This window comes from Stegostoma tigrinum, chromosome 22 (genome assembly GCF_030684315.1).
Source record: "Stegostoma tigrinum isolate sSteTig4 chromosome 22, sSteTig4.hap1, whole genome shotgun sequence".
Classification (NCBI taxonomy): Eukaryota; Metazoa; Chordata; class Chondrichthyes; order Orectolobiformes; family Stegostomatidae; genus Stegostoma; species Stegostoma tigrinum.
The window spans coordinates 22,534,583-22,559,668 of NC_081375.1; the positions used below are offsets into that span (position 1 = coordinate 22,534,583).

The 25,086-nt window shown below is 41.4% G+C and overlaps 1 protein-coding gene across 3 annotated transcripts in view; it reads left to right on the forward strand.

Annotated features, from left to right (window-relative positions):
• Window positions 1-24,247, forward strand: part of tbc1d16 (TBC1 domain family, member 16) — a 108,191-nt gene extending 83,944 nt beyond the window's left edge. For all 3 annotated transcript variants that reach the window (XM_048554776.1, XM_048554778.1, XM_048554777.1), the window contains 2 exons: window positions 77-223; window positions 23,920-24,247. In XM_048554776.1, coding sequence (XP_048410733.1) covers window positions 77-223; window positions 23,920-24,159 — 387 coding nt within the window. In that variant the 3' untranslated portion in view covers window positions 24,160-24,247. The remainder of the gene's footprint in view (window positions 1-76; window positions 224-23,919) is intronic.
• The last annotated feature ends 839 nt before the right edge of the window (window positions 24,248-25,086 follow it).

Consider the following 25,086-nt stretch of genomic DNA (forward strand, 5'->3'; position numbering starts at 1 on the left):
TTACATGAGTGAATGATTAGTGTGTATCTTAGGTTCCTATCTGTTAGTGAAGTCATTTTGTATCTGTGTCTTGCAGACTGACTACTTTCACCTGTTTGTTTGTGTGGCCATTGTTGTGATTTATGGGGATGACGTGATTGAACAGCAGTTAGCAACAGACCAGATGCTCCTTCATTTCAGCAACTTGGCCATGCATATGAGTGGGGAAATTGTTTTAAGGAAGGTAGGAACCAGGTTTTTTAAAAAAGTATTTTTGTTTATAAGTTATGTTTGAGTATGTATGTTTTTCAAATGTGTTTATCATACTGTTTAAATATGTTAGAATACCTCTTGATATAACAAAAGGTAGTGAAAAATTAAGGGGCCTATTAAGGGGTTGTTCAAATGTCTTGATGCAGCTGTATTATTAATGCAATGATGGATTGTTTGTTTAGTTTCCTTTACAACATAAATTCCTTGCAACCTCCTCCTGCACAAAGAAAACAAGCAATATGAACAATGCCTTATTGGTATGCCTTGTTCACTCTTGTAACCAGCATTTGCTGAAATCATTTTGTGACAGAATTAATTGCCTTAACTGTAAATGCATTCATGGACATTGCAGCAATATGGACAGAATATTTTTGACATTATTCTAGAGCTCTTAATCTTTTTTTTCATAACTGTGCATAATGATATTTAAGCAGAGTTGAGTCGCTTGCTTTAGTTCTTTAAAAAAATTATTTACAACATGTTTAAGATATTGTAAACAGGGCAGGGTGCATGATTTTAGAACCCACTTCTATGCAGTGGAGAAAGTAACAGTTATTAAATTGTAATAATCACATTTTAGTAAATGTAAGTGCTGTAAGCCATCTGTGCAGATGCTTAACCTCATTTCATTTTACTATGATGTTCACAATGCATAGAAAGTGAAATTAAATGTGTTTAACAAATATATTCTCATTAAAAGCATTGTGAGTTATATCATCTGTTTATTTTATAAGATATTAGTTTCACTTTGATTTAATTTTGAAGCATGTAGGATCAGCTAGTATTTTATTATATTCATACTGATTGCAACATTAAAATAATTTGTTCCTTATTTGCATCTGACTACCAAGCTGTCCTAATTTTCGAATGTGTATTTTTTTTACTCGAGTGTAATTCTTAATACTTATCCACAAGTACAAATGAAAAATGCACTGCATGCAAATCACTGTGACCATCTTTTCTCAATACTGGAATCGGTGAAATGTTTAGGTGTCAACGAAATTTGTATATCAGTGTACCCACTGGGTTCTTCCTCTCAAACTGGAAAACAAGTCATTGAGCATTAGTTTGGTCAGTGACTAATGGGACTGGGAGACAAAACCTAAAAAGAAGTTTATGCATTTTAAAAAGTGGCCAGGTAAACAGGTACCTGACTATATTGGTAGTCTTGATACATCTCATGCAGTAATATAGGAACAAGTTGATTTTCTGTACAATTCTTCAAAATTGCAGCTGAATTATCGGAACTTGTCATGAGTAAATACTAACAGACAATCTAGAGAAATAAGTGAATCTGAGCATGCACTGATCAGAATTGCACTCGGGCTGTGCCGGAACCGAGGAGTTGCTAGTGACATTGCCAGCTGCCCACTGTCTGTGCTGGTAAAAAAGGCACGTTATTAGGACTAGTTCATTCAGTTCCTGAGCCTGTTCTGCTAATTTCCTTTGAGGCCCTTGCCGAACCAAGATTGACACCAGTCAGTTCAAATATTCAACAAACACTTTTCAACCAAACCACAGCCTTTTCGGAAAAGTTCCAGATTTTTCATATCCTGCCTTTGCCTATTTGGCACTTCTGATTCTGTTTCTATATGTCCAAACTCTAATTTTAGAGTCTATACCCCAACTACTAGACTTCCCCCTCAAAAGTTGTTTCTGTATATTGAAGCTTAAAAAAAACACATGTGAACAGTGCTATTTCTTCCCATTTAAACATGACTCTTTCGTGCTCAGACCTAGAGTACTCTTTTTAAAATATTGTTCGTTATATATGGGGTATGCTTGTAATTTCATTCAGTTAAAATGAAGTAATCATTACTGCAGTATTCCAGTGACCACCTAGATTGACAAAATGCTGGTGTCTATTCTTAAAATTCAATTAGAGCCTTTTAAGAAGGTATTTGTTTTACAATGTGATTTAGCAGCCTGCGTTTTCCACTTTTGCTTGCCAGCCTTTGAAATAAATGCAAAACAAATCAATGAGTGGAAAATTACAGACTGCCAAGTGCAGCAGCAGTAAAAACTGAAGCCAATGTTTTTACAATTGCTCTATCTGTATATTATCTGCAATATTTGTATGGCAGTGTTACTGGATATGGTCTTTTAGGTGAAATACTTTGTTTATAAATGAGGTGTTTTTTCAATATTGTTTAACTATTGGTGAATAAAGATTCACTTCTGTGCTGATTTTGCTGATCTGAATTATACTGCCATCCGATTTCATTAGTCATCAGTGTTTTCAAAACACGTCCAACTGACCTGCATTATTCTCAGCTAAAATAGATTTGACAAGGGTGTGTAAAGGCATAGAATTGCTACCATCAGACTCTTTGTTTTTGTTTATCCAAACATTAGTGTACTCAATGTAAACAATGTACGTGATTATATGCATGTATTGTATCAGAATAAATTTTACTATATATTTTTGCTCCTTCACAGTGCTGAGTAATTCATCCAAACCAAAACTCTAATTTTCTCACAAGCACACTTCTTAAAACCAAAATTAAAAATCACTGTGCATTATGAAACAGTTCTGAGGAAGGGTCACCGGACCCAAAATGTTAACTCTGATTTTTTTCTTCACTGATGCTGCCGGACCTGCTGAGCTTTTCCAGCAACTTTGGTTTTGTTCCTGATTTACGGTATCTGCAGTTCTTTTGGTTTTCACTTACTTTTACCTTAGCTTGATATTCAAAACAGAGCCAGTGCTGTTGATTCAGGTGTAAACCTCTCATTTTTTGGGATCTGAATCAGGTATGTTTGGCAGCTTTTCAACTTAGCTACTAACTAGATGTTTAAACTTATACAGCCCCCCCGTTGCTTTTGAGGATAGTTTCTTAATTTGACTTATTCCACTTGGAAGGCCTTTCCATGGATTTCCATCTTGCTGTAGTCGAAAGGCTTGAGTGTTTCATTGATCCTGCGAGAGATGCTGCCTGGAGTTCTCGACTCCAGGCACAGCCACTCAAAGATGCAGTCAGAGGGGAGGAACAGTTCAGCGAGAGATGACAGGGACAGGATTGAGAGATCTAGAAATCCCTAGCTGTGAATCTGGACATTGGCAGGGAAGTTTGCCTCAACCATTTTGCTCTTGGAATAGGAACAGGTGAGAGTTTTTGCAGCTTTCTTCACAACTGGGCAGCCCTGTTCAAGATAGACTCTGCCCATCTTACACAGGGTTGCGGCCCAAAAAGTGCCTGAAAATAGCCTCTTCCATCACCAAACCTAGCTGGAAAACCACATCCAATGGGCTTATCTGCTTGCAGTTTGTAAACTAAAGATAAAATTCTATTTCAGAACCTGGATAATGAGCAAAACAATCATCTGAAACAAAGAACTTCCCTTGTTGCCTGTGAACTCAGCTGCTTCAACATTGAAATCGCTGCTCCTCGAGTGACTGAAAGAGCAGGCAGAATGCAGCTGTGGGAAGAAGATGCTGGTTACATCTTCTGGAGAGGAAAACCCCAAGGATCAATCCAGGATGCATGGAATTGGATTTACTATCAAGAATTAACTGACTCTTGGAGCTCCCTGTTCTTATCAACATGACACTCTGTCTGCAACTTGTAAAGAACCAGCAGGCAACATTCGTGAGTGTCTATGCTCCAACCCTTTATGCCATAGATAAGTCCAAAGAAGGCTTTTGCTTCACCCATTCACCAAACTCACTAACATCCCTAACAAAGATAAAATTATCGTCCTTGACATTTCAGTACCAGAGTTGGAAAGAATGCCCAACTCTGGAAAGGAGCCATCGGAAAGGAAGGTGTTGGGAATTAACTCCAGCAGAATTAGGAACAGCAACGGAGTAGTCACCTCGTTAGGGGTTTACTACAGGCCCCCCAATAGCAGCAGGGAGATTGAAGAAAGCATAGGTCGGCAGATTTTGGAAAAGTGCGGACATAGTAGGGTTGTTGTAATGGGTGACTTTAACTTTCCCAATATTGATTGGAACCTCCTTCGAGCAGAAGATTTGAATGGAGCTGTTTTTGTAAGGTGTGTTCAGGAGGGTTTCCTAACTCATTACGTTGACAGGCCGACGAGGGGAGAGGCCATTCTAGACTTGGTGCTCGGAAACGAGCCGGGGCAGGTATCAGATCTTGTGGTGGGAGAGCATTTTGGTGATAGTGACCATAACTGCCTCACATTCTACATAGCTATGGAGAAGGAGAGGATTAGGCAAAATGGGAGGATATTTAATTGGGCAAGAGGAAACTATGATGCGATTAGACATGAGTTAGGAAGCATGGACTGGGAGCAATTGTTCCATGGTAAAGGCACTATAGACATGTGGAGACTGTTTAAGGAACAGTTGTTGTGAGTGATGAATAAATATGTCCCTCTGAGACAGGCAAGAAGGGGTAAGATAAAGGAACCATGGATGACGAGAGCGGTGGAGCTTCTCGTCAAATGGAAGAAGGTAGCTTACATAAGGTGGAGGAAGCTAGGGTCAAGCTCAGCTCTAGACGATTACAGGCAGGCGAGGAAAGAGCTCAAAAATGGTCTGAGGAGAGCCAGGAGGGGGCACGAGAAAGGCTTGGCAGAACGGATTAGGGAGAACACAAAGGCATTTTACACTTATGTGAGGAATAAGAGGATGGTTAAAGAAAGAGTAGGGCCGATCAGGGATAGCTTAGGGAACTTGTGTGTGGAGTCTGAGGAGGTAGGGGAAGCCCTAAATGAGTTTTTTGCTTCTGTCTTTACAAAAGAAACAAACTTTGTAGTGAATGAAACCTTTGAAGAGCAGGTGTGCATGCTGGAATGGCAAGAGATAGAGGAAGCTGATGTGCTGAAAATCTTGTCAAACGTTAAGATTGACAAGTCGCCAGGCCCGGACCAGATTTGTCCTCGGCTGCTTTGGGAAACGAGAAATGCAATTGCTTCAATACTTGCGAAGATCCTTGCATCCTCGCTCTCCACTGGAGTCGTACCTGAGGACTGGAGAGAGGCAAATGTAATTCCTCTCTTCAAGAAAGGAAATAGGGAAATCCCTGGCAATTACAGACCAGTAAGTCTCACGTCTGTCGTCTACAAGGTGTTAGAAAGGATTCTGAGGGATAGGATTTATGACCATCTGGAAGAGCATGGCTTGATTAAATGCAGTCAACATGGCTTTGTGAGGGGCAGGACATGCCTCACAAACCTTATCGAGTTCTTTGAGGATGTGACTAGAAAAGTTGATGAGGGTCGAGCTGTGGATGTGGTGTATATGGACTTCAGCAAGGCATTTGATAAGGTTCCCCATGGTAGGCTCATTCAGAAGGTCAGGAGGAATGGGATACAGGGGAACTTAGCTGTCTGGATACAGAATTGGCTGGCCAACAGAAGACAGTGAGTGGTAGTAGAAGGAAAATATTCTGCCTGGAAGTCAGTGGTGAGTGGTGTTCCACAGACCTCTGTCCTTGGGCCTCTACTGTTTGTAATTTTTATTAATGACTTGGATGAGGGGATTGAAGAATGGGTCAGCAAGTTTGCAGACGACACGAAGGTTGGAGGTGTCGTTGACAGTATAGAGGGCTGTTGTCGGCTGCAGCGGGACATTGACAGGATGCAGAGATGGGCTGTGAGGTGGCAGATGGAGTTCAACCTGGATAAATGCGAGGTGTTGCATTTTGGAAGGTCGAATTTGAAAGCTGAGTACAGGATTAAGGATAGGATTGTTGGCAGTGTGGAGGAACAGAGGGATCTTGTTGTGCAGATACATAGATCCCTTAAAATGGCCACCCAAGTGGACAGGGTTGTTAAGAAAGCATATGGTGTTTTGGCTTTCATTAACAGGGGGATTGAGTTTAAGAGTCGTGAGATCTTGTTGCAGCTCTATAAAACTTTGGTTAGACCGCACTTGGAATACTGCGTCCAGTTCTGGGCGCCCTATTATAGGAAAGATGTGGATGCTTTGGAGAGGGTTCAGAGGAGGTTTACCAGGATGCTGCCTGGACTGGAGGGCTTATCTTATGAAGAGAGGTTGACTGAGCTCGGACTTTTTTCATTGGAGAAAAGGAAGAGGAGAGGGGACCTAATTGAGGTATACAAGATAATGAGAGGCATAGATAGAGTTGATAGCCAGAGACTATTTCCCAGGGCAGAAAAGGCTAGCACAAGGGGGTCATAGTTTTAAGCTGGTTGGAGGAAAGTATAGAGGGGATGTCAGAGGTGGGTTCTTTACACAGAGAGTTGTGAGAGCATGGAATGCGTTGCCAGCAGCAGTTGTGGAAGCGAGGTCATTGGGGACATTTAAGAGACTGCTGGACATGCATATGGTCACAGAAATTTGAGGGTGCACACATGAGGATCAATGGTCAGCACAACATTGTGGGCTGAAGGGCCTGTTCTGTGCTCTACTGTTCTATGTTCTGTGTTCTAATTGATCAACAAATGTGCAGAACACCAACTGGTCATCACTGACACATTGTTTTGCCAAAAGACAAGTTCAAGTCCTCATTACCAAAGCAATGCCCAGTGCGGACAACTGCTAGACAGATGACAGAATCATCCACTCCTGAACGTCGATCAAGTGTCATCAGAAGCAGCTGAAGATGAAGAAACAGTTCCAAAGAAAATTCAATACTGAGTAGCTAAGCAGATGTGTGAACTTTCAACAATGTCTTCACCACAATTTCTCAAGTGTTCAATTTAATAGAATGGAGGAAAGTTGAAAAAAGCTGAAGATAGCCATCATCTCATGCTATAAAGAAACCATCAACCACAAGATCAAGAAACACCATGACCACATCATCTAAGACCTATTGATAAGAAGAGGAAAGCTGTCCATGCCTGGAAAAATAACATCACCAGCAAAGCAACAGTATTCACTCTAGAAAATGACAATGTTGTCGAGGAGAATACTAAGATACAGGCTACTAGACTAGGTGGGATTGAGGTTCACAAGGAAGAGGTATTAGAAATCCTACAGAGGGTGAAGATAGTTAAGTCCCCTGGGCCGGATGGGATTTATTCTAGGATCCTTTGGGAAGCCAGGGAGGAGATTGCCGAGCTTTTGGCAATGATCTTTAACTCGTCATTGTCTACAGGAATAGTGCCAGAAGACTGGAGGATAGCAAATGTGGCTCCCCTGTTCAAGAAGGGGAGTAGAGATAACCCTGGTAATTATAGACCAGTGAGCCTTACCTCAGTTGTTGGTAAAGTGTTGGAAAAGGTTATAAGGTATAGGATTTATAATCATCTAGAAAAGAATAAATTGATTAGGGATAGTCAGCACGGTTTTGTGAAGGGAAGGTCGTGCCTCACAAACCTTATTGAGTTCTTTGAGAAGGTGACCAAACAGGTAGATGAGAGTAAACCGGTTGACGTGGTGTATATGGATTTCAGCAAGGCGTTCGATAAGGTTCCCCACAGTAGGCTATTGTACAAAATGCAGAGGAATGGAATTGTGCGAGTTATAGCAGTTTGGATCAGAAATTGGCTTGCTGAAGGAAGACGGAGGGTGGTAGTTGATGGGAAATGTTCATCCTGGAGACCAGTTACTAGTGGTGTACCGCAAGGGTCGGTGTTGGGTCCACTGCTGTTTGTCATTTTTATAAATGACCTGGATGAGGGCGTAGAAGGATGGGTTAGTAAATTTGCAGACGACACTAAGGTCGGTGGAGTTGTGGATAGTGACGAAGGATGCTGTAGGTTGCAGAGAGACATAGATAAGCTGCAGAGCTGGGCTGAGAGGTGGCAAATGGAGTTTAATGCAGACAAGTGTGATGTGATGCACTTTGGTAGGAGTGACCGGAATGCAAAGTACTGGGCTAATGGTAAGATTCTTAGTAGTGTAGATGAGCAGAGAGATCTCAGTGTCCATGTACACAGATCCTTGAAAGTTGCCACCCAGATTGACAGGGCTGTTAAGAAGGCATACAGTGTTTTAGCTTTTATTAATAGAGGGATCGAGTTCCGGAACCAAGAGGTTATGCTGCAGCTGTACAAAGCTCTGGTGCGGCTGCACTTGGAGTATTGCGTACAGTTCTGGTCATCGCATTATAAGAAGGATGTGGAAGAAGGTCTTACGAGGAAAGTCTGAGGGACTTGAGGCTGTTTTAATTAGAGAGAAGAAGGTTGAGAGGTCACTTAATTGAGACATACGAAATAATCAGAGGGTTTGATAGGGTGGATAGGGAGAGCCTTTTTCCTAGGATGGTGACGGCGAGCACGAGGGGGCATAGCTTTAAATTGAGGGGTGAAAGATATAGGACAGATGTCAGAGGTAGTTTCTTTACTCAGAGAGTAGTAAGGGAATGGAACGCTTTGCCTGCAATGGTAGTAGATTTACCAACTTTAGGTACATTTAATTCGTCATTAGATAAGCATATGGACGTACATGGAATAGTGTAGGTTAGATGGGCTTGAGATTGGTATGACAGGTCGGCACAACATTGAGGGCCGAAGGGCCTGTACTGTGCTGTAATGTTCTATGTTCTATATGCTCTAAGTCAAAGAGAACTCATCAAATAGCAAAAGCGGCATTGAGAGAAATCAAGAACCAGTGGTGGACTGAGGAAGCTAAGAAGCTGCAACTCCTTGCTAGCAAGCACAATACCTGGGCTTTTTTTAGTACCAGCAAGGCTTCAAACTGTTTTGGAGTAAGGATGGAACCCTTTTAAGAAACCGCAAAAACATTAGCCCCCAGTTGAGAGAGCATTCAAAGAGCTCCTACACTGCAATCATCAACAAGGGCATTTTTGAGGAAATTCCCTAACCACCTAGTGTGACTGAAATTGAAGCTGCAATTAGACAATATGAAGAAAAACCACAGGAGGAGAGGGATTCCAGCAGAGATTTGCAATCTTGGAGAGCAGAGCTTATCCAACAGCTCCACTGATGTTCTCAAAAGTCTAGGACAAATAAGAAATCCCTTCTAATGTCAGGAGGCTTTCTTCAAGAAAGAGACAAATTAGACTGTAGGAACCACCAAAGAATCTCCCTACTTTCCACCACCGGGAAGGTCATTGCTTAAAATCTCACTAGATGCCTTCTCCTAGACTGAGGAAATCCATCCTTAAAGCCAGTGTGGCTTGCAACCAAACTGTGGTACTGTGGACATAATTTTCATTGCTCAGCAACTCCAACAAAAATGCCAGGAATAAGAGCAACCACTCTAGATGGCCTTAATTGACACGACCAAGGCTTTTGACTCAGGAAATACTATGGAAGATCCAGTGAAAAGCTGGCTGTCCAGTGAAATTTATCATCCTTGGTCTCTTTCATGATAAGATGTCGGTGATGGTCCTCACCGATAGTAAGGTGACAGAATTCCTTGTGATCAAAACAGGGGACAAGAAGTGACGTCTCATTGCCTCCATCTTCATTGCCACCATTCTTCTTGTCAAGAACAAGCTTCCCAGTGGCATTGGCATTGTAACAGGATGGTTGGAAAACTTTTCAACCTCAACTGGTTGAAATCTAAGAGGAAAACAACACCAACCTCATTTGTAGAACTTAAGGATGTGGATGAAAATATCATTTCTGCTCTCTTGGAAGAGAATCTTCATACCTCTCTTAATACCTTCACGAAAGTATACTGAAGAATTGGTCTCAGCCTCAATCACACGAAACTCAAATCCTTTACCAACCCATCCCAGGTCAAGGTTCAGCCCATCCTCTAAGTTCAATGGAGAAATCCTCCCAAACACGGGGCATTTCCCTTACCTGGGAGGGTGCCCCTCATCTAAGGCAGACATTGATACAGTGATTCATCATTGTATCCAATATGTGAGCACTGTCTTCAGACACCTAAAGATGACAGCCTTTGATGACAATAATTTCTGCACTGATACCCGGATTCCTGTCTGGAAGACAGTCATCCTTCCAACTCTTTAGTATAACTCTGAAACTTGGACAATTTACAGATGATACTTCATGGCCTTGAGAAGACCAATGCAATTTGAGGCATTCTGTGCATCAGCAGAAGGGACAGGTATGGTAACATCAGCATCCTTGAAATGTCTAATATCACTAACATTTGAGGCCTTGATCATCAAAAACCAACTCTTCTGGATTGGCCATGTTGTAGGGATGCCTGAGATTCTGACTGCCAAAGCAAATCTTTTCCCAGGTCAAGGAAGGCATTCTGATGAGAGGAGGACAAAAGAAGTGGTTCAGACTCCCTGAATTCTTCTTTCCAGAAATGTAGCAAAGATATCAATGCATGGAAATCCTAATTCAGAAGAAACTGACTTGGATGGAACTCCTATAAAAAAACTACACATATCTTTGAGAACATCCACCAGCAAGAAGAATTATGGACAAAGATCTAGAGAAAGGAATGCCAATGATCTCAAGATCAAGGACCACTTCCACTTCCCAGAAACACCTACCAAATGTGCTGTTAAAGTTGCAAGTCTAACATGATGAGGAATTTCTTTGGCCAGTGGGCACTGAATCTGTGTAACTCATTGCCATAAATGGCTGAAGGCCAAGTCATTGAGTACATTTAAGACAGTTAGAGATAGGTTCTTGATTTGTGAAGGTATCAAAGGTTACAGGGAGAAGGCAGGAGAATGGGATTGAGAAACAACCATAATCAAATGGCATAGCAGACTTGTTTGGCCAAATAGCTTAATTCTGCTCCTGTATCTTAAGGCCTTACAGTCTCTAAGTACAAGATTATCAGCCATCCAAGGACCCATGAGAAGCTTTTTGGAAATAGTTGGCAAAGGCTAGAAAACATAATGTTTGTGTGTGGTAAGAAACAAAAAGAACTGCCATTTTCTTGTCCTAAGTGTTTTTGCAGGTGTTATTAAACTCATTGCTACTGTTGATTTATTCTTTTATGGCTTAATTATATTTGGCTGTTGAAGCCTAAGTCAGAGACTGTGTTTATCAGCAGAAACTGCTAGACATGCTTGGCTGATCAGGAAGCATCTGTGAAGAGAGAAACGGTTTATGTTTTGGGTCAGTGATCTTTCATTTTGGCCTAGTATAGTGCCTGCTGTCTCTCAAATCAGAGGAAGAAATCTGAATGAAAGTGATAAAAATAATCAGATGAAATTACTATGAAGGTGTTCTCTGTAGTTATTGGGAATTGTATAAATATTTGGATATCTGTGCTTAAAACACTCTCTGGGAGAGAGGACAATACAAGCATAGCTACAATATGGATCTGCAGGGTCAGCACAAACTTGAGGTAAACTAGGCAGTTGCCAAGAGCAGCAGATTTGGGGGAAAGCAAAACAAATGAAAGAACTGTTCATGAAACTATACAAGTAAACAAAATTGTTTCAGCAGTGGAATGGAAAGTCTAGATCTATTGATGTACATCCACATATGCTTACATATAGTCAGGTTTCCATGTATTTACATTGCAGTCATTTGCAAAATTTCACATTATATCCCTCATTCTGTTAATGCAAGTTTTTCAGATTTGTACATCTACGTGACTGCAGCTGGTAAATAATGTCAATTAACAAAATTTAATGTAGTCTGCTGTATTGCAATGATCATTGATTGTGTAAATTGCGCATAAAGTCAAAGTAACTATTAGAGCAATACACATTTATTACATTGTGAGCCATCTCACACATTATGATGCACATTGCTTCCAATGCGTAACTTTGAAAATTGTAGAACAATAGGAATGTACAAACAGTATTATAATCCATCTTTCTTATAAAATAAATTACAATTAATGTAGTTATAAATGCAGAAATATTATTCATACTACTGCACTATATATTCATTTCCAAAACGGTAAGAAATGAAAACTGAAGGTTTATCTAATAGTTTTGTTCTGACTGTTTAGAACTGAGATGCAGAATACCAATAATGTAAAGAAAGCATTAGATTTTATAATGATCTGTGTATATGCAAGGGGATTGTTATTACACTTATCCCAATGGAAAGTAATAATAGTTAGATAGTAAAATGCTGTTCCTGTAATTTGCATCTGAACATCAACTTCAAGCATTTACAGGCCAAAACTTGCATATTTATTTTTATGGTGATTAAAAGCTCCATCGATAAGTTAAGAGTTGGTATGATAGTTTGGCAGAAAGATTTAGGACGGAAATTCCAGAGCTTGGAGTCTAGGCACCTGACATCATAGTGTCAGTTTAAAAAGGAATGATGAGTGTGTACAAGGCCAGAGTTGGAAGAATATTGAATTTTCAGGGGATGAAGTTTGGCTGATAATGGTGTGGTGCTGGAACAAATACAAGAAGGGTCAAGACTTGGAGGAATTTGAGCATGAGATTGAGAGCTTTAATTTTGAGTCTTTATTGTGCCGGGAGCCAATCCAGGCCAAGGAACATAGGTGATGGTGAGCAAAGACCATTTGGTTTAAGATATGGCCAGAAGAGTAATGGTTAACCAAATTTATGGAGGCTGAACAATGGCAAATTGGCCAATTACTTTTGCAGTAGTTGAATCTGAAAACAACAGGAGCATCAGATGAGAAGAAAGGTCATATTTCCGAGGCCAAATGAAAATAGGTGGTCTTAGTGATGGGGCAGATACATGGGTGAAAGCATAATTCTGTCAAATAGGTTGGTGAGGTTGCAATTGATATTAGCATGAGACCAGATGAGGGAATTGGATTACTGATGAGGGAATGGAGTTTGCGGCAGGATTCAAAATGATGTTCCAAGTTTTTAATAAGAGAAAATTTTGACTAATCTCTGATTGGATGTTGAGCAAGCAAATTAGCAAAGCAGAGGAAGTGGAGAAGACAATAGCAGTAGAATAAAACTAAGTTAGATATCTTCACAGTGTATGTGGAAACTGATGCCGCTGAGGACAGTTAGCAAACAGGACCTCAAATGTAGCAATTTCTGATGCACCCAGTGACACATGCAAGTGTGTACAGAAATAGGAGGGTAAGGTGGATGAATGTATGACTGGAAAGATAGTGCACCAGGGAAAGCTTTAGATCCCTGAGACACTGGGGCTGACTCTTGGGAAGATGGCACATGTACAAGCCAGAGATAATGGGAACTGCAGATGCTGGAGAATCCGAGATAATAAAGTGTGAAGCTGGATGAACACAGCAGGCCAAGCAGCATCTCAGGAGCACAAAAGCTGACGTTTCGGGCCTAGACCGTTCATCAGAGGTGATGAAGGGTCTAGGCCCGAAACGTCAGCTTTTGTGCTCCTGAGATGCTGCTTGGCCTGCTCTGTTCATCCAGCTTCACACTTTATTAACATGTACAAGCTAGACGGGTTGTACCTGAACAAAGCTGGGACTGAGTTCTTTGCGGACATTTTGCCATTACTATTGGGAAAGCTTTAAACTAAGTTGGCAGGAGTGTGGGAACCAAGAAAGAGTAGTAGGGGAGAGTACCAGAGTTTGCAAAGTACTTGGGGATACAGCTGGCGAAAGCATAGAGAATAGCAAATTGATAGGTGAAGAAAGGGAGAAAGAAATGAAGTTCATAACAGAATTAGCATGCATGTATGTAAATGCACAAAGTTATAGGCACAAATTGCCATGAGGAAATATGATGTTGTGGCAATAAGAATCCTGGCTCAAGGAAGGACATGACTGAGTGTTACGTATTCCTGGGAATAAACTTTTCCTTCAAAAAAGATAGAAAAGGAAGGAAAGGAGGAGTGTGGCAGTATCAGTTAAGGAACATAATATAGTGCTTGAGAATTAAGATGATTACTGGAAATGATGGAGAAGAACAAATTTGCTTGGAAATTACAGATATGTCAACATTGTAGAGCTGTTTTAATGGAGGGCTTCAGTTATCCAAATATCACCTGGGATACTGACAGCCTAAGAGGCAAGTGTTCTTAGATGGTGTTTAGGAGAGCTTCTGACAGCTAAATGTGTCCAGTCTACCAAAAAGAGTGCATTGTTAGACCCGCTCCTTGGAATTGAGCTGCCAAATGGAATAAGTGTCATTGGAAGAACATTTGGGAGACAGTGATCAATGTACATAAGGTTCAGGATGGTGGTAAAGAAAGTCACGCAACAATCCAGAGCAAGAAAAATCAATTGGTGGACAGCTGATTTCAAAGGGGCAAGCACAGACTGAGCAGGATTGACTGGAGCAAGAAATTGGACGAAGGAACAGTAACTGAACAATGGGCTACCTTCAAAGAGGGTACAGTCGAGGTATATTCCTTCAAATAGGAAAGATAGAGCAAACAAATCCAGAGTTCCCTGGATGACGGGTAAGAAATTAACATTGGGAAGAAAAAGTGTGCTTCTGACAGCTGTAAGGTGAAAATACAATTTTGAATCTAAAGGCATACTGAAGGTTTAGAGAGAAGGTAAAAACGCAAATAAGAGAAGCAAAGAGGAATTATGAGAGTAGCTAACATAAAGGAGAATTCTAAATTATTCTACAGGCAAGTAAATGGTTAAAAATAAAAGTAGCTCAAGTAGAACAGGGCCAATTAGAGACCAAAAAGGCGATTTATACATGGGGGCTGAGGACTGACTGAGGTGTCAAATGAATACTTTTGAATCTATCTTAACTAAAGAGGAGGATTCAAAATGAATAAAAAAGTAGTCTTGGATAGACAGTTGATACTTAAAATTAAAAGATACCAGGTCTAGATGAGATGCATCCAAGGATTTTGAAGAAAGCTGAGGGTAGAAATTGCTGTGGCCAGAAATGAGAGGAGACAAATAGTAAGAGGTGTAATGACAAGAGGAAGATAGAAGTAATATACATTGGTCTAAGTCAGTAGCCAAGATACGTGAGCCAAAATAAGCACCTAAAATAGTTTAATATTGGGGATAGGTACATAACAAAGGCCCATTCACATCAAAATGTATTGCTGACTAAGTGAGAAAATGTAAAATTTTTCCTTTTTCAGGCCTCCTAGATAAGAAAATAATATTCTAGCCAAGTACCATTTGATCAATCATTTTTAAAATAAAAATCTAGCAAACTGGGTTTGACGTTGCACTGTTTGCAATTATTGGATAAGAAAGCTTTTCTTATTTTCTACAAATCTAATTTAGTTTGCAATTTGTAGCTGGCATTAAACTCGAACATGCATGTTAAATTCTGTAGTTGCCAGCCTTAAACAGGGCTCCTTGAATTAGCTAAAACTGAATCCTCATTAAGTGTGTCAGGTGGGTTGTTTATCTTAGGAGCAAATAAAACTAGTTAACTAATTTAGACTTTACACTTGAGTGTGACCAACAGGAGAATGCCAGAGTTAGTTGATTCAGGGAGTTCAGTGGAGGAAAGGAAACTGTTGTTCTTTTGCTTTTGCTTAAGCTTTTTCAGCCTCCAGGAATTCATTCTTAGCCAACTACAAGAGAAGAAGCTTATTAATTGGTGAGTTTCTGGTGAGTAAAGTTTATTCTGTTCCTAAAGTTCAGAAAAGTATAGCAACTGGTGGTTAGGTTAAGAATGCTATAAATTATAAATAATAATTATGTACTATGTTGCAACTCACTAAGGGTGACAGGTCAAGTGATGTATCATAGTTACAGCATGTAGGAGTTCCTGGATGCCACTTGGTCCAGAGCAAACACATATGTGGCAAGTGTTTGAAATTCTAGTAATTTCAGTTAAAATTTTGAGTGCAACTGCAGCACATCAGGAAGGGAGAATGTGGATTTTTTTACCAGGAGGCAATGATATCTCTTACAGTTGAATTGTCTGATTTGATTATAACTCAGAGACAGGAAAGTGTGAGTGCAAATGAGGCAGGTTGGGAGATGCAGGGAGCAGGAACACAGGACCTGCAGCTTTTTCAATTGTGCAACAGGTTTGAAATTGTTTCAAACTGTCTGGATGCGAGTGAGGACTGCAGTAAGATTGACCCAACTAACTGTGGCACCGTGGAAGCCATCTAAGAAGCTGGAATAAGAAGCATTGTGGTGGTATGTGATAATATAGTTAATTCTCTAACAGAGGTTTGCTCTCTTCTGTAAAGCAAAAAATGTGAGTCTAGAAGGCTGTGTTGTTTCCCAGTGCCAGGGTTCTGGACATCTGCTCAGGCTGGAGAGGGTGGATCTAGTCATTGACGAGCCCACATAGGTACCAATGCCATAGTCAGGACAAGGAGGCAGGTAAGCAGTGTCAATACGGAGTGCTAGGTGCCAAATTAAGAAGCAGAACCTCTGCATTATAGTCTGAACCATGTGCAAATTGGCATAGAGCAAGTCAAACTTGAGAGTTGTATGTGTGCTTCAAAGATTGGTGTACAAGAGGTAGATTCTGCTTCATGGGGCACCAGCACTAGCACTGGAGAAAACTCTATCTGTATTGATAGGAAGCTTCCAACTAAGCCATGCTGGGCCTTGTGCCAACTGCATAACTAAGGAAATAGAGGATTTTGACCTGAATAGTGAAGACAGTAAAATTTTGGCAAGTGTGTACATCAACGAGTAGAGACCACGAGAGAAAGGTATTAACATGGGAAATGAGAATGCATGCACGTAGCATTCAAAACAAAACCAATGAACTGAGGAAAAACATAATTACTATATGAAGGCATTACAGATTCATGGCTGAGGATGATATGGATTGGGATGTAAGGATACAGGACATTTAACACTGACAAGAAAATAAGTAAAGGTGATTTAGGGGTCCTGTTAGTTAATTATTATATCAACACAATATAGAGGGATTACCCAAATTCAGGAAAATCAGATATGGAAACAGTTGGATAGAAATAAAAAATGATAAAGGCAAGAAATCAGTTATGAGAATGGTGAGCAACCCCTCTAACAGTAGCCACACAGTAGAATGAAGCACAAAGGAAGAAATAATGCACGCTTGTCAGAAAGACACAGTGGTAATCATGGGAGATTTTAATCTACAAACTAGAAAAGTCAAAGGAGTAAAGATAGCCTAGATGAGGACTTCACAGGAAGTTTTCAGAAGAGTTTGAATAGTTTTGTGGAACAACATGTTCTGGGGGCAATTAGAGAACAGGCTATACTAGACCTAGTATAGGTTCAATGAGATGACATTAAATAATAATTTCACAGTAAAGATACCTCAAGTTAGCAACAACTGTTTGAATTTTGCATTCAATTCAGCTTGAGGGAGAGAGAAGAGTAGGTCTAAGACTACTATTGTAAATTTAAGTAAGAGCAATTATGAGGGCATGAACGCAGAGGTGGCTAAACAATTTCCAAATGAAGTTAAAGGATAGGTCAATGGAGATGCAGTGGCAAACATTTAAGGGGATATTTCAGAATATATAGGATAGATATGTTCCAAAGTGTAAGAAAAATTCCAAAAGACTTAACCATCCTGTGGTTGACAAGAAATATTAATGATAGTAACAAACTTAAAGGAAAGAAGAAGATAATTGTCCAAAGATAGGTGGCAGGTCAGAAGATTGGAATGTTAGAAGTATCAAAGAATGACCAAAAATTAATAAAGCAAAAAAAAAGAGTACAAGGAAAAGCTAGCCTGAAATGTAAAAATAGAATGAGTTTCTTTAAATATTTATAAAAGAAAAATATAAGTAAAGTGAGTGTTGGTCCCATTAGGTTGGAAAATGGCGAATACAACTCCTTTATTCAAAAAGGAAGAGAAACAGAAAACGGGAATCTACAGGCCAATTAGCTTAATATCACTTATGGGGAAAATGTTAGAAGCTGTTATTACAGAAATTATAGCAGTGCACTTGGATGAGTTGAAGATAATGAGAGAGCGCGTGAAAGGGAAATCATGTTTAATCAATCAGTTGGAGTTTATTGAGGAAATAACATACTGTATGTAAAGGGGTACCGGTGGATGTACTGTACTTGGATTTCTAGAAATCATTTAAAAAGGTGTCACATCAAAGGTTATTGCATAAAATAAAAGCTTATGGTGTAGGGATAGTTTTTGTCATGGATAGCAGATTGGTTGGCTGACAGGAAGTAGAGACTACTGTGTTATATTGGTTTTATTCAGGTTGGCAAGATGTAATGAGAGGCATGCTACAGGGATTGGTACTGGCATCTTAACTGTTTAGAATTTATATAAATGATTTAAATGAAGTGATGGCAGGTATGATTGCTAAATTTGCTGATGACACAAAAATAGGTTGAAAGTAAGTTCTGCTGGGGACATAAAGAGGCTACAAAATATATTGATAGGTTACGTGAGTGGATAAAAATATGGCAAATGGCATATAATGTGGGACAATGTGAAATTATTTTTGTCTGAAAAGTGAAAAAGAAGCATTTTCTCTAAATTGTATCAGAGATAATGGGAACTGCAGATGCTGGAGAATCCGAAATAACAAAGTGTGGAGCTGGATGAACACAGCAGGCCAAGCAGCATCTTAGGAATACAAAAGCTGACATTTCAGGCCTAGACTCTTGACCTGCTGTGTTCATCCAGCTCCACACTTTGTTATCTCTCATTTTCTGTCAATGGTGTGAGATCGCAAAGCTCAGAGATTCAGAGATTGGCAAGTCCTAATGCATGATTTGCAATGGTTAGAATGCAGATACAGTAAATAATTACCAAAGCTAATAGAATGTTATAACTTATCACCAAGGAAATTGAAAGCAGATGTAAGGTAGTTATACTTCATTTATACAGGGCGCTGGCAAGACCGCATCTAGGATACTGTGCACTGCATTGATCACCTTATTTAAGGAAGGATGTAAATCCTTTAAAGTCAGTTTAAAGAACAAAGAACAAAGAAACCTACAGCACAGGAACAGGCCCTTCGGCCCTCCAAGCCTGCTCCGATCAAGATCCTCTGTCTAACCTGTCATCTGTTTTCTAACGGTCTGTGTCCATTTGCTCCCTGCCCATCCATGTACCTGTCCAAATATATCTTAAAAGACACTAACGTGTCTGCGTCTACCACCTCTGCTGGCAATGCGTTCCAGGCACCCACCACCTTCTGTATAAAGAACTTTCCACGCATATCTCCCTTAAACTTTCCTCCTCTCACTAAGAACTCATGACCCCTAGTAACTGAGTCCCCCACTCTGGGGAAAAAGCTTTTTGCTATCCACCCTGTCTATACCCCTCATGATTTTGTAGACCTCAATCAGGTCCCCCCTCAATCTCTGTGTTTCTAATGACAGTAATCCTAATCTACTCAATCTCTCTTCATAGCTACCACCCTCCATACAAGGCAACATCCTGGTGAACCTCCTCTGCACCCTCTCCAAACCATCCACATCCTTTTGGTAATGTGGCGACCAGAACTGCACACAGTACTCCAAATGTGGCCAAACCAAAGTCCTATATAACTGCAACATGACCTGCCAACTCTTGTACTCAATACCCCGCCCAATGAAGGAAAGCATGCTATATGCCTTTTTGACCACCCTATTGACCTGCGTTGTCACCTTCAGGGAACAGTGGACCTGAACACCCAGATCTCTCTGTTCATCAATTTTCCCTAGGACATTTAGTTTACAGAAGGTTTATTAGACAAATACCTGGAGTCGGCACGCTGCCTTATAAGAAAAGTTTGAATGAGCTATGCTTGTATCTGCTAGAGCTTAGAAGAATAAGGTAACTTGATTCGAACATATAAAATCAATGTGACCCATTTAAAACAGTGATGAGACCTTTTGTTCCTTTGAGGATTCTGAGACTTTTAAACTCTTCCTGAAAAGATGTTGGAAGCAAAGTGCTTGAATATTTTTAAAGTACTCATTGCAAAGATTCTTGGGAAGCAAAGGGTTGAGCAATTATGAGGAATCAACAGCATTATGGATTTGAGGCTACAGTCATATCGGCCATGATCTTATAGAATGGTAGAACAGGTTTGAGAGGCTGAATGGCCTTTGCCTGCCTTCAACTTGCATGTTCGCATGTATAACAGTTTTTTGAAGAGATACTCATTTGCAGCACTTATATCCATATATTTTTTGTTTGAAAGGGTATAGTATCAAATATGTAACTCTTGTCGCAACAAGTTGTCTTTATTCTTTTAAGGTTAGAAAAAATACTTCAAATTTTACAATGCTGTAAATCTGTTGGCCGAATGTTGTTTCCTGCTCATTTTTCTCTCTGAGGAAATAGTTGTTTTTGTGGTATTTTTGTGCATTTTTTGGTTGTTTACGAGTTTGTGACTTATTCTTTTGTGGAAAGGATAAAAATGAGACAAAAGCATGCAAAAACATTTTCCTACGTGGCAGTCAGGGTTTGAGTTACTTTGTCCCAAAGTTCACTGCGGTCCAAAACCATATTTAATATAATGACAGCTGCTGAAGACTTAAAGAATTGTTGTTAACAACAGCGAGGCTCAAGTAACTGTTGAATAACTGAACTCAGCAGTATTAGTAAATGTTTCAAAAGACCCTATGAACCTCTAGTAATGGGCTGTTGTGAGTATGAATTGCAAAACAGTTTATATAAGAACAAATTTACCTAAAATAAATTCCAGAGAAAGATAAATTCTGATTTATGTTTCCATTTTTTCGGAGGTGGTAAGTGTTGATACTACTCAAGGTCAAACTACAGTAGTGCAGAGATAGTAGGAACTGAATGCTGGACAATCTGAGATAACAAGATGTGGAGCTGGATGAACACAGCAGGCCAAGCAGCATCAGAGGAGCAGGAAGGCTGATGTTTCGGGCCTAGACCATCTTTCAGAAGTTGAGGAGGGGACGGGTGTTCTGAAATAAGTAGGGAGAGAGGGGGAGGTGGATAGAAGATGGATAGAGGAGAAGTTAGGTGGAGAGGTGACAGACAGGACAAAGAGGCAGGGATGGACCCAATAAAGGTGAGTGTAGGTGGGGAGGTAGGGAGGTGATAGGTCAGTCCAGGGAGGACAGACGGGTCAAGGGGGTGGGATAAGGCTAGTAAGTAGGAGATGGGGGTGGGGCTTTGTGTGGGAGGAGGGAATAGGTAGGAGTAAGGACAGGCTAGGGAGGCGGGGACAAGCTGGGCTGGTTTTGGGATGCAGTAGGGGGAGGGGAGATTTTGAAGCTTGTGAAGTCCACATTGATACCATTGGGCTGCAGGGTTTCCAAGCGGAATATGAGCTGCTGTTCCTGCAACCTGCAAATGGCATTATTGTGGCACTGCAGGAGGCCCAGGATGGACATATCATCTGAGGAATGGGAGGGAGAGTTGAAATGGTTCGCGATTGGGTGGTGCAGTTGTTTCGTGCAAACTGAGTGTAGGTGTTCTGCAAAGTGGCCCCCAAGTCTCCGCTTGGTTTACCCGATGTAGAGGAGGCCACAACGGGAACAGCGGATGCAGTACATTGGCAGATGTGCAGGTGAACATTTGCTTGGTGTGGAAAGTCTTCTTGGGGCCTGGGATGGAGTGAGGGGGGAGGTGTAAGAGCAGGTGTAACACTTCCTGCGGTTGCAGGGAAAAGTGCCAGGTGTGGTGGGGCTGGAGGGGAGTGTGGAGTGGACAAGGAAGACCCGTTGAGAGTGGTCCTTCCGGAAGGCAGACAAGGGTGGGGAGGGAAAAAATATCTTTGGTGGTGGGGGTGGATTGCAGATGGCACAAGTGTTGGAGGATAATACGTTGGATCCGTAGGCTGGTGGGGTGGTACGTGAGGACAAGGGGTATTCTGTTTTGGTTGTTATTGCAGGGAGGGTTGTGAGGGGTGAGTTGCAGGAAATGCGGGAGTCATTGTCAAGGGCATTCTCGACCATTGATGGGGGGGATGTTGTGGTCCTGGAAAACGAGGACATCTGAGAATTTTGGGAGTGGAATGCCTCGTCCTGGGAGCAGATGCGGGGGAGGCAAAGGAATTCGGAATAGGGGATGGCATTTTTGCAGGAAGGTGGGTGGGAGAAGGTGTATTCTAGGTGACTGTAGGAGTCGGTGGGCTTGAAATGAATATCGGTTTCCAGGTGGTTGCCAGAGATGAAAACAGAGAGGTCCAAAAAGGAGAGAGAGGTATCAGAGATGGCCCAGGTGAACTTAAGGTTGGGTGGAAGGTGTTGGTGAAGTGGATGAACTGTTTGAGCTCCTCGTGGGAGCACAAGGTGGCACTGATACAGGAAGGAAGAGGCAGTGTCTAGAGCCAGTGTAGCTATGGAAGAGGGATTGTTCCACGTAACCTACAAAGGGGCAGGCATAGCTTGGGTCCATGAGGGTACCCTTGGCCACCCCCTTTGTAGGAAATGGGAGGAATTAAAAGAGAAGTTGATGAGGGCGAGGATGAGTTGGGCTGAGCGGATGATGGTGTCAGTGGAGGGGGACTGGTCGGACCTATGGGACGGGAAGAAACAGAGGGCCTTTAGGCCAACTGCATGGGGAATGCAGGTGTATAGGGACTGGACATCCATGGTAGAGATGAGGCGTTGGGGACCACGGAATTGGAAGTTTCAGAGGAGTTGGAGGGCGTGGGTGATGTCACTGATGTAGGTAGGGAGTTCCTGGATCAAGGGGGAGAAAATGGAGTCGAGATAGGTGGAGATATGTTCGGTGGATCAGGAACAGGCGGAGACAATGAGTCGACCTGGGCCGTCAGGTTTGTGGATTTTGGAAAGAAGATAGAAGCGGGAGGTGAGAGATTGGAGAACAATGAGGTTTAAGGCTCTGGGTGGGACATCACCTGAGGTGATGAGGTTGTGGATGTTTTGGGAGATGATGGTTTAGTGGTCGGGGTGGGGTCATGATCCAGGGGACAGTAGGAGAAGGTGTCAGAGAGTTGGCATCTGGCCTTGGCGATATAGAGGTCAGTACGCCATACTGCAACTGTGCCTCCCTTGTCTGTGGGTTTAATGGTGAGGTTGGGATTGGAATGAAGGGCTGCACGTTGTGCGGGGGAGAGGTTGGAGTGGGTGAGAGGGGTGGAGAGGTTGAGGCGATTGATGTCACAACGGCATTTGGAGATGAAGAGGTCGAGGGAGGCTAGGGGGCCTTGGGGTGGTGTCCAGGAGGAGGGGGTGTGTTGGAGGTGGGAGAAGGAGTCAGTAGGGGGAGGATTAGGCTTCTCCTGTATCCATCTTCTAGACACCTGCCCCTCTTTCCCTATTTATTTTGAACCCCCTTCCCCTCCCCCATTTCTGAAGAAGGATCGAGACCTGAAACGTCAGCTTTCCTGCTCCTCTGATGCTCCTTGGCCTGCTGTGTTCATCCTTGTTACATCCATCTACACCTTGTTATCTACAATAGTGCAGTTTTGACAGAGACATATATGTAACAAAATTAATAAAGTGTGAAGCTGGATGAACACAGCAGGCCAAGCAGCATCTCAGGAGCACAAAAGCTGACGTTTCGGGCCTAGACCCTTCATCAGAGAGGGGGATGGGGAGAGGGTTCTGGAATAAATAGGGAGAGAGGGGGAAGAGGACCGAAGATGGAGAGAAAAGAAGATAGGTGGAGAGGAGAGTATAGATGGGGAGGTAGGGAGGGGATAGGTCAGTCCAGGGAAGACGGACAGGTCAAGGAGGTGGGATGAAGTTAGTAGGTAGGAGATGGAGGTGCGGCTTGGGGTGAGAGGAAGGGATGGGTGAGAGGAAGAACAGGTTAGTGGTTACACTAGTAAGTGGTTACACTTTTCCCCCTGTGCAAAAGTCAAGTAGTGTGCTGCCAGTTATGGACAAAAAAAAATAATAATTTGTAGATTGAAGAACTGAAGCATTATCCTCCACCTCTTAAGAACCAGCAAATTTTACTCTGTGAGATCACTATTACAGATTTTCTCCAGCCATTGGAGAATAAAATTGTCCGCAAAATCACCATAAATTGCAACTTAGCATTTTATTTCTGTAAATAGAGGAAGTGTAATTGTTCTCAAATAAAACCCCAGTAAAGACAAATCTTGTTTAATCCTATTTGTTTTTTCTGACACATTTTCTTCTTTTCCCTGTAGGCACGGAGCCTTTTATACCAATTTCGTCTCTTGCCCAGAATCCCCTGCAGTCTACATGACTTGTGCAAGCTGTGTGGGACCGGAATGTGGGACAGTGGATACATCCCTGCTGTGGAGTGTACATTGAATCACATGGATTTTGATGACTGCCCATATGGAGGGACCTCTGCTACACCATCTCCAAAATCAGCACAAGAAGGCAAAAGAGGGGCAAAAGATGTTTTCACTTTCCTGAGATAGTCCATAATCATATTTTATGCCGAAATCTCCAGTCATTTGCTAAGAGATAATGGGAACTGCAGATGCTGGAGAATCCAAGATAACAAAGTGTGGAGCTGGATGAACACAGCAGGCCAAGCAGCATCTCAGGAGCACAAAAGCTGACGTTTCGGGCCTAGAAGGGTCTAGGCCCGAAACGTCAGCTTTTGTCCTCCTGAGATGCTGCTTGGCCTGCTGTGTTCATCCAGCTCCACACTTTGTTATCTTAGTCATTTGCTAAGCATTGTTTTGCAGTTGGTTTCCTTGATAGAGACTGAACTTGATGACTTAGTAACTACATATATTTTTTAGTAACTATGAACTAGTATTGGTACTTCTTCTATTACAGGACTGTTTTGGGCATCCCTGGGATTGTAATAGTCGTGCAAACTTGATTTAGTAATCCAATTTTTCTGAACCTAGGTGGCATGAGTTGAAGTGGAAAAGCTGCATAAGAAAGGAGCTGATTGTGACCCAAGCACTTTAACCTGGAAAAACATAAATGGGCATTTTGTGGATTTCTTCAAGTAGCTTACGTATAATGTTTGATTGGAATCATTATGGAAAGGAGCATCAATTTTCATACATCTAGAATATTTATGACATGTTGCAAAAAAATGCAGTTGCCTCTTTGAAAGCTCTGGGAAAATATAAATATGCAGTTTATTAGACAAAACTCATTCAATAAACATTTCATTGTTGATTTTTTAAAAATTTCTGGAACCAATCAAGTGACAACATTATCTGTAAACATCACTTAGCCTCATCCCCATCAAAAAATGTTGTACCTGAAATTATATTACTCTTAGCACAAAAATAGCTAATTGACTTGCTCTTTTCGCACGATGCTGTTACCTTACTCTATACTGTCAACTGAACTTCTGCCAATCTGTGCATTTGTGACAGTCT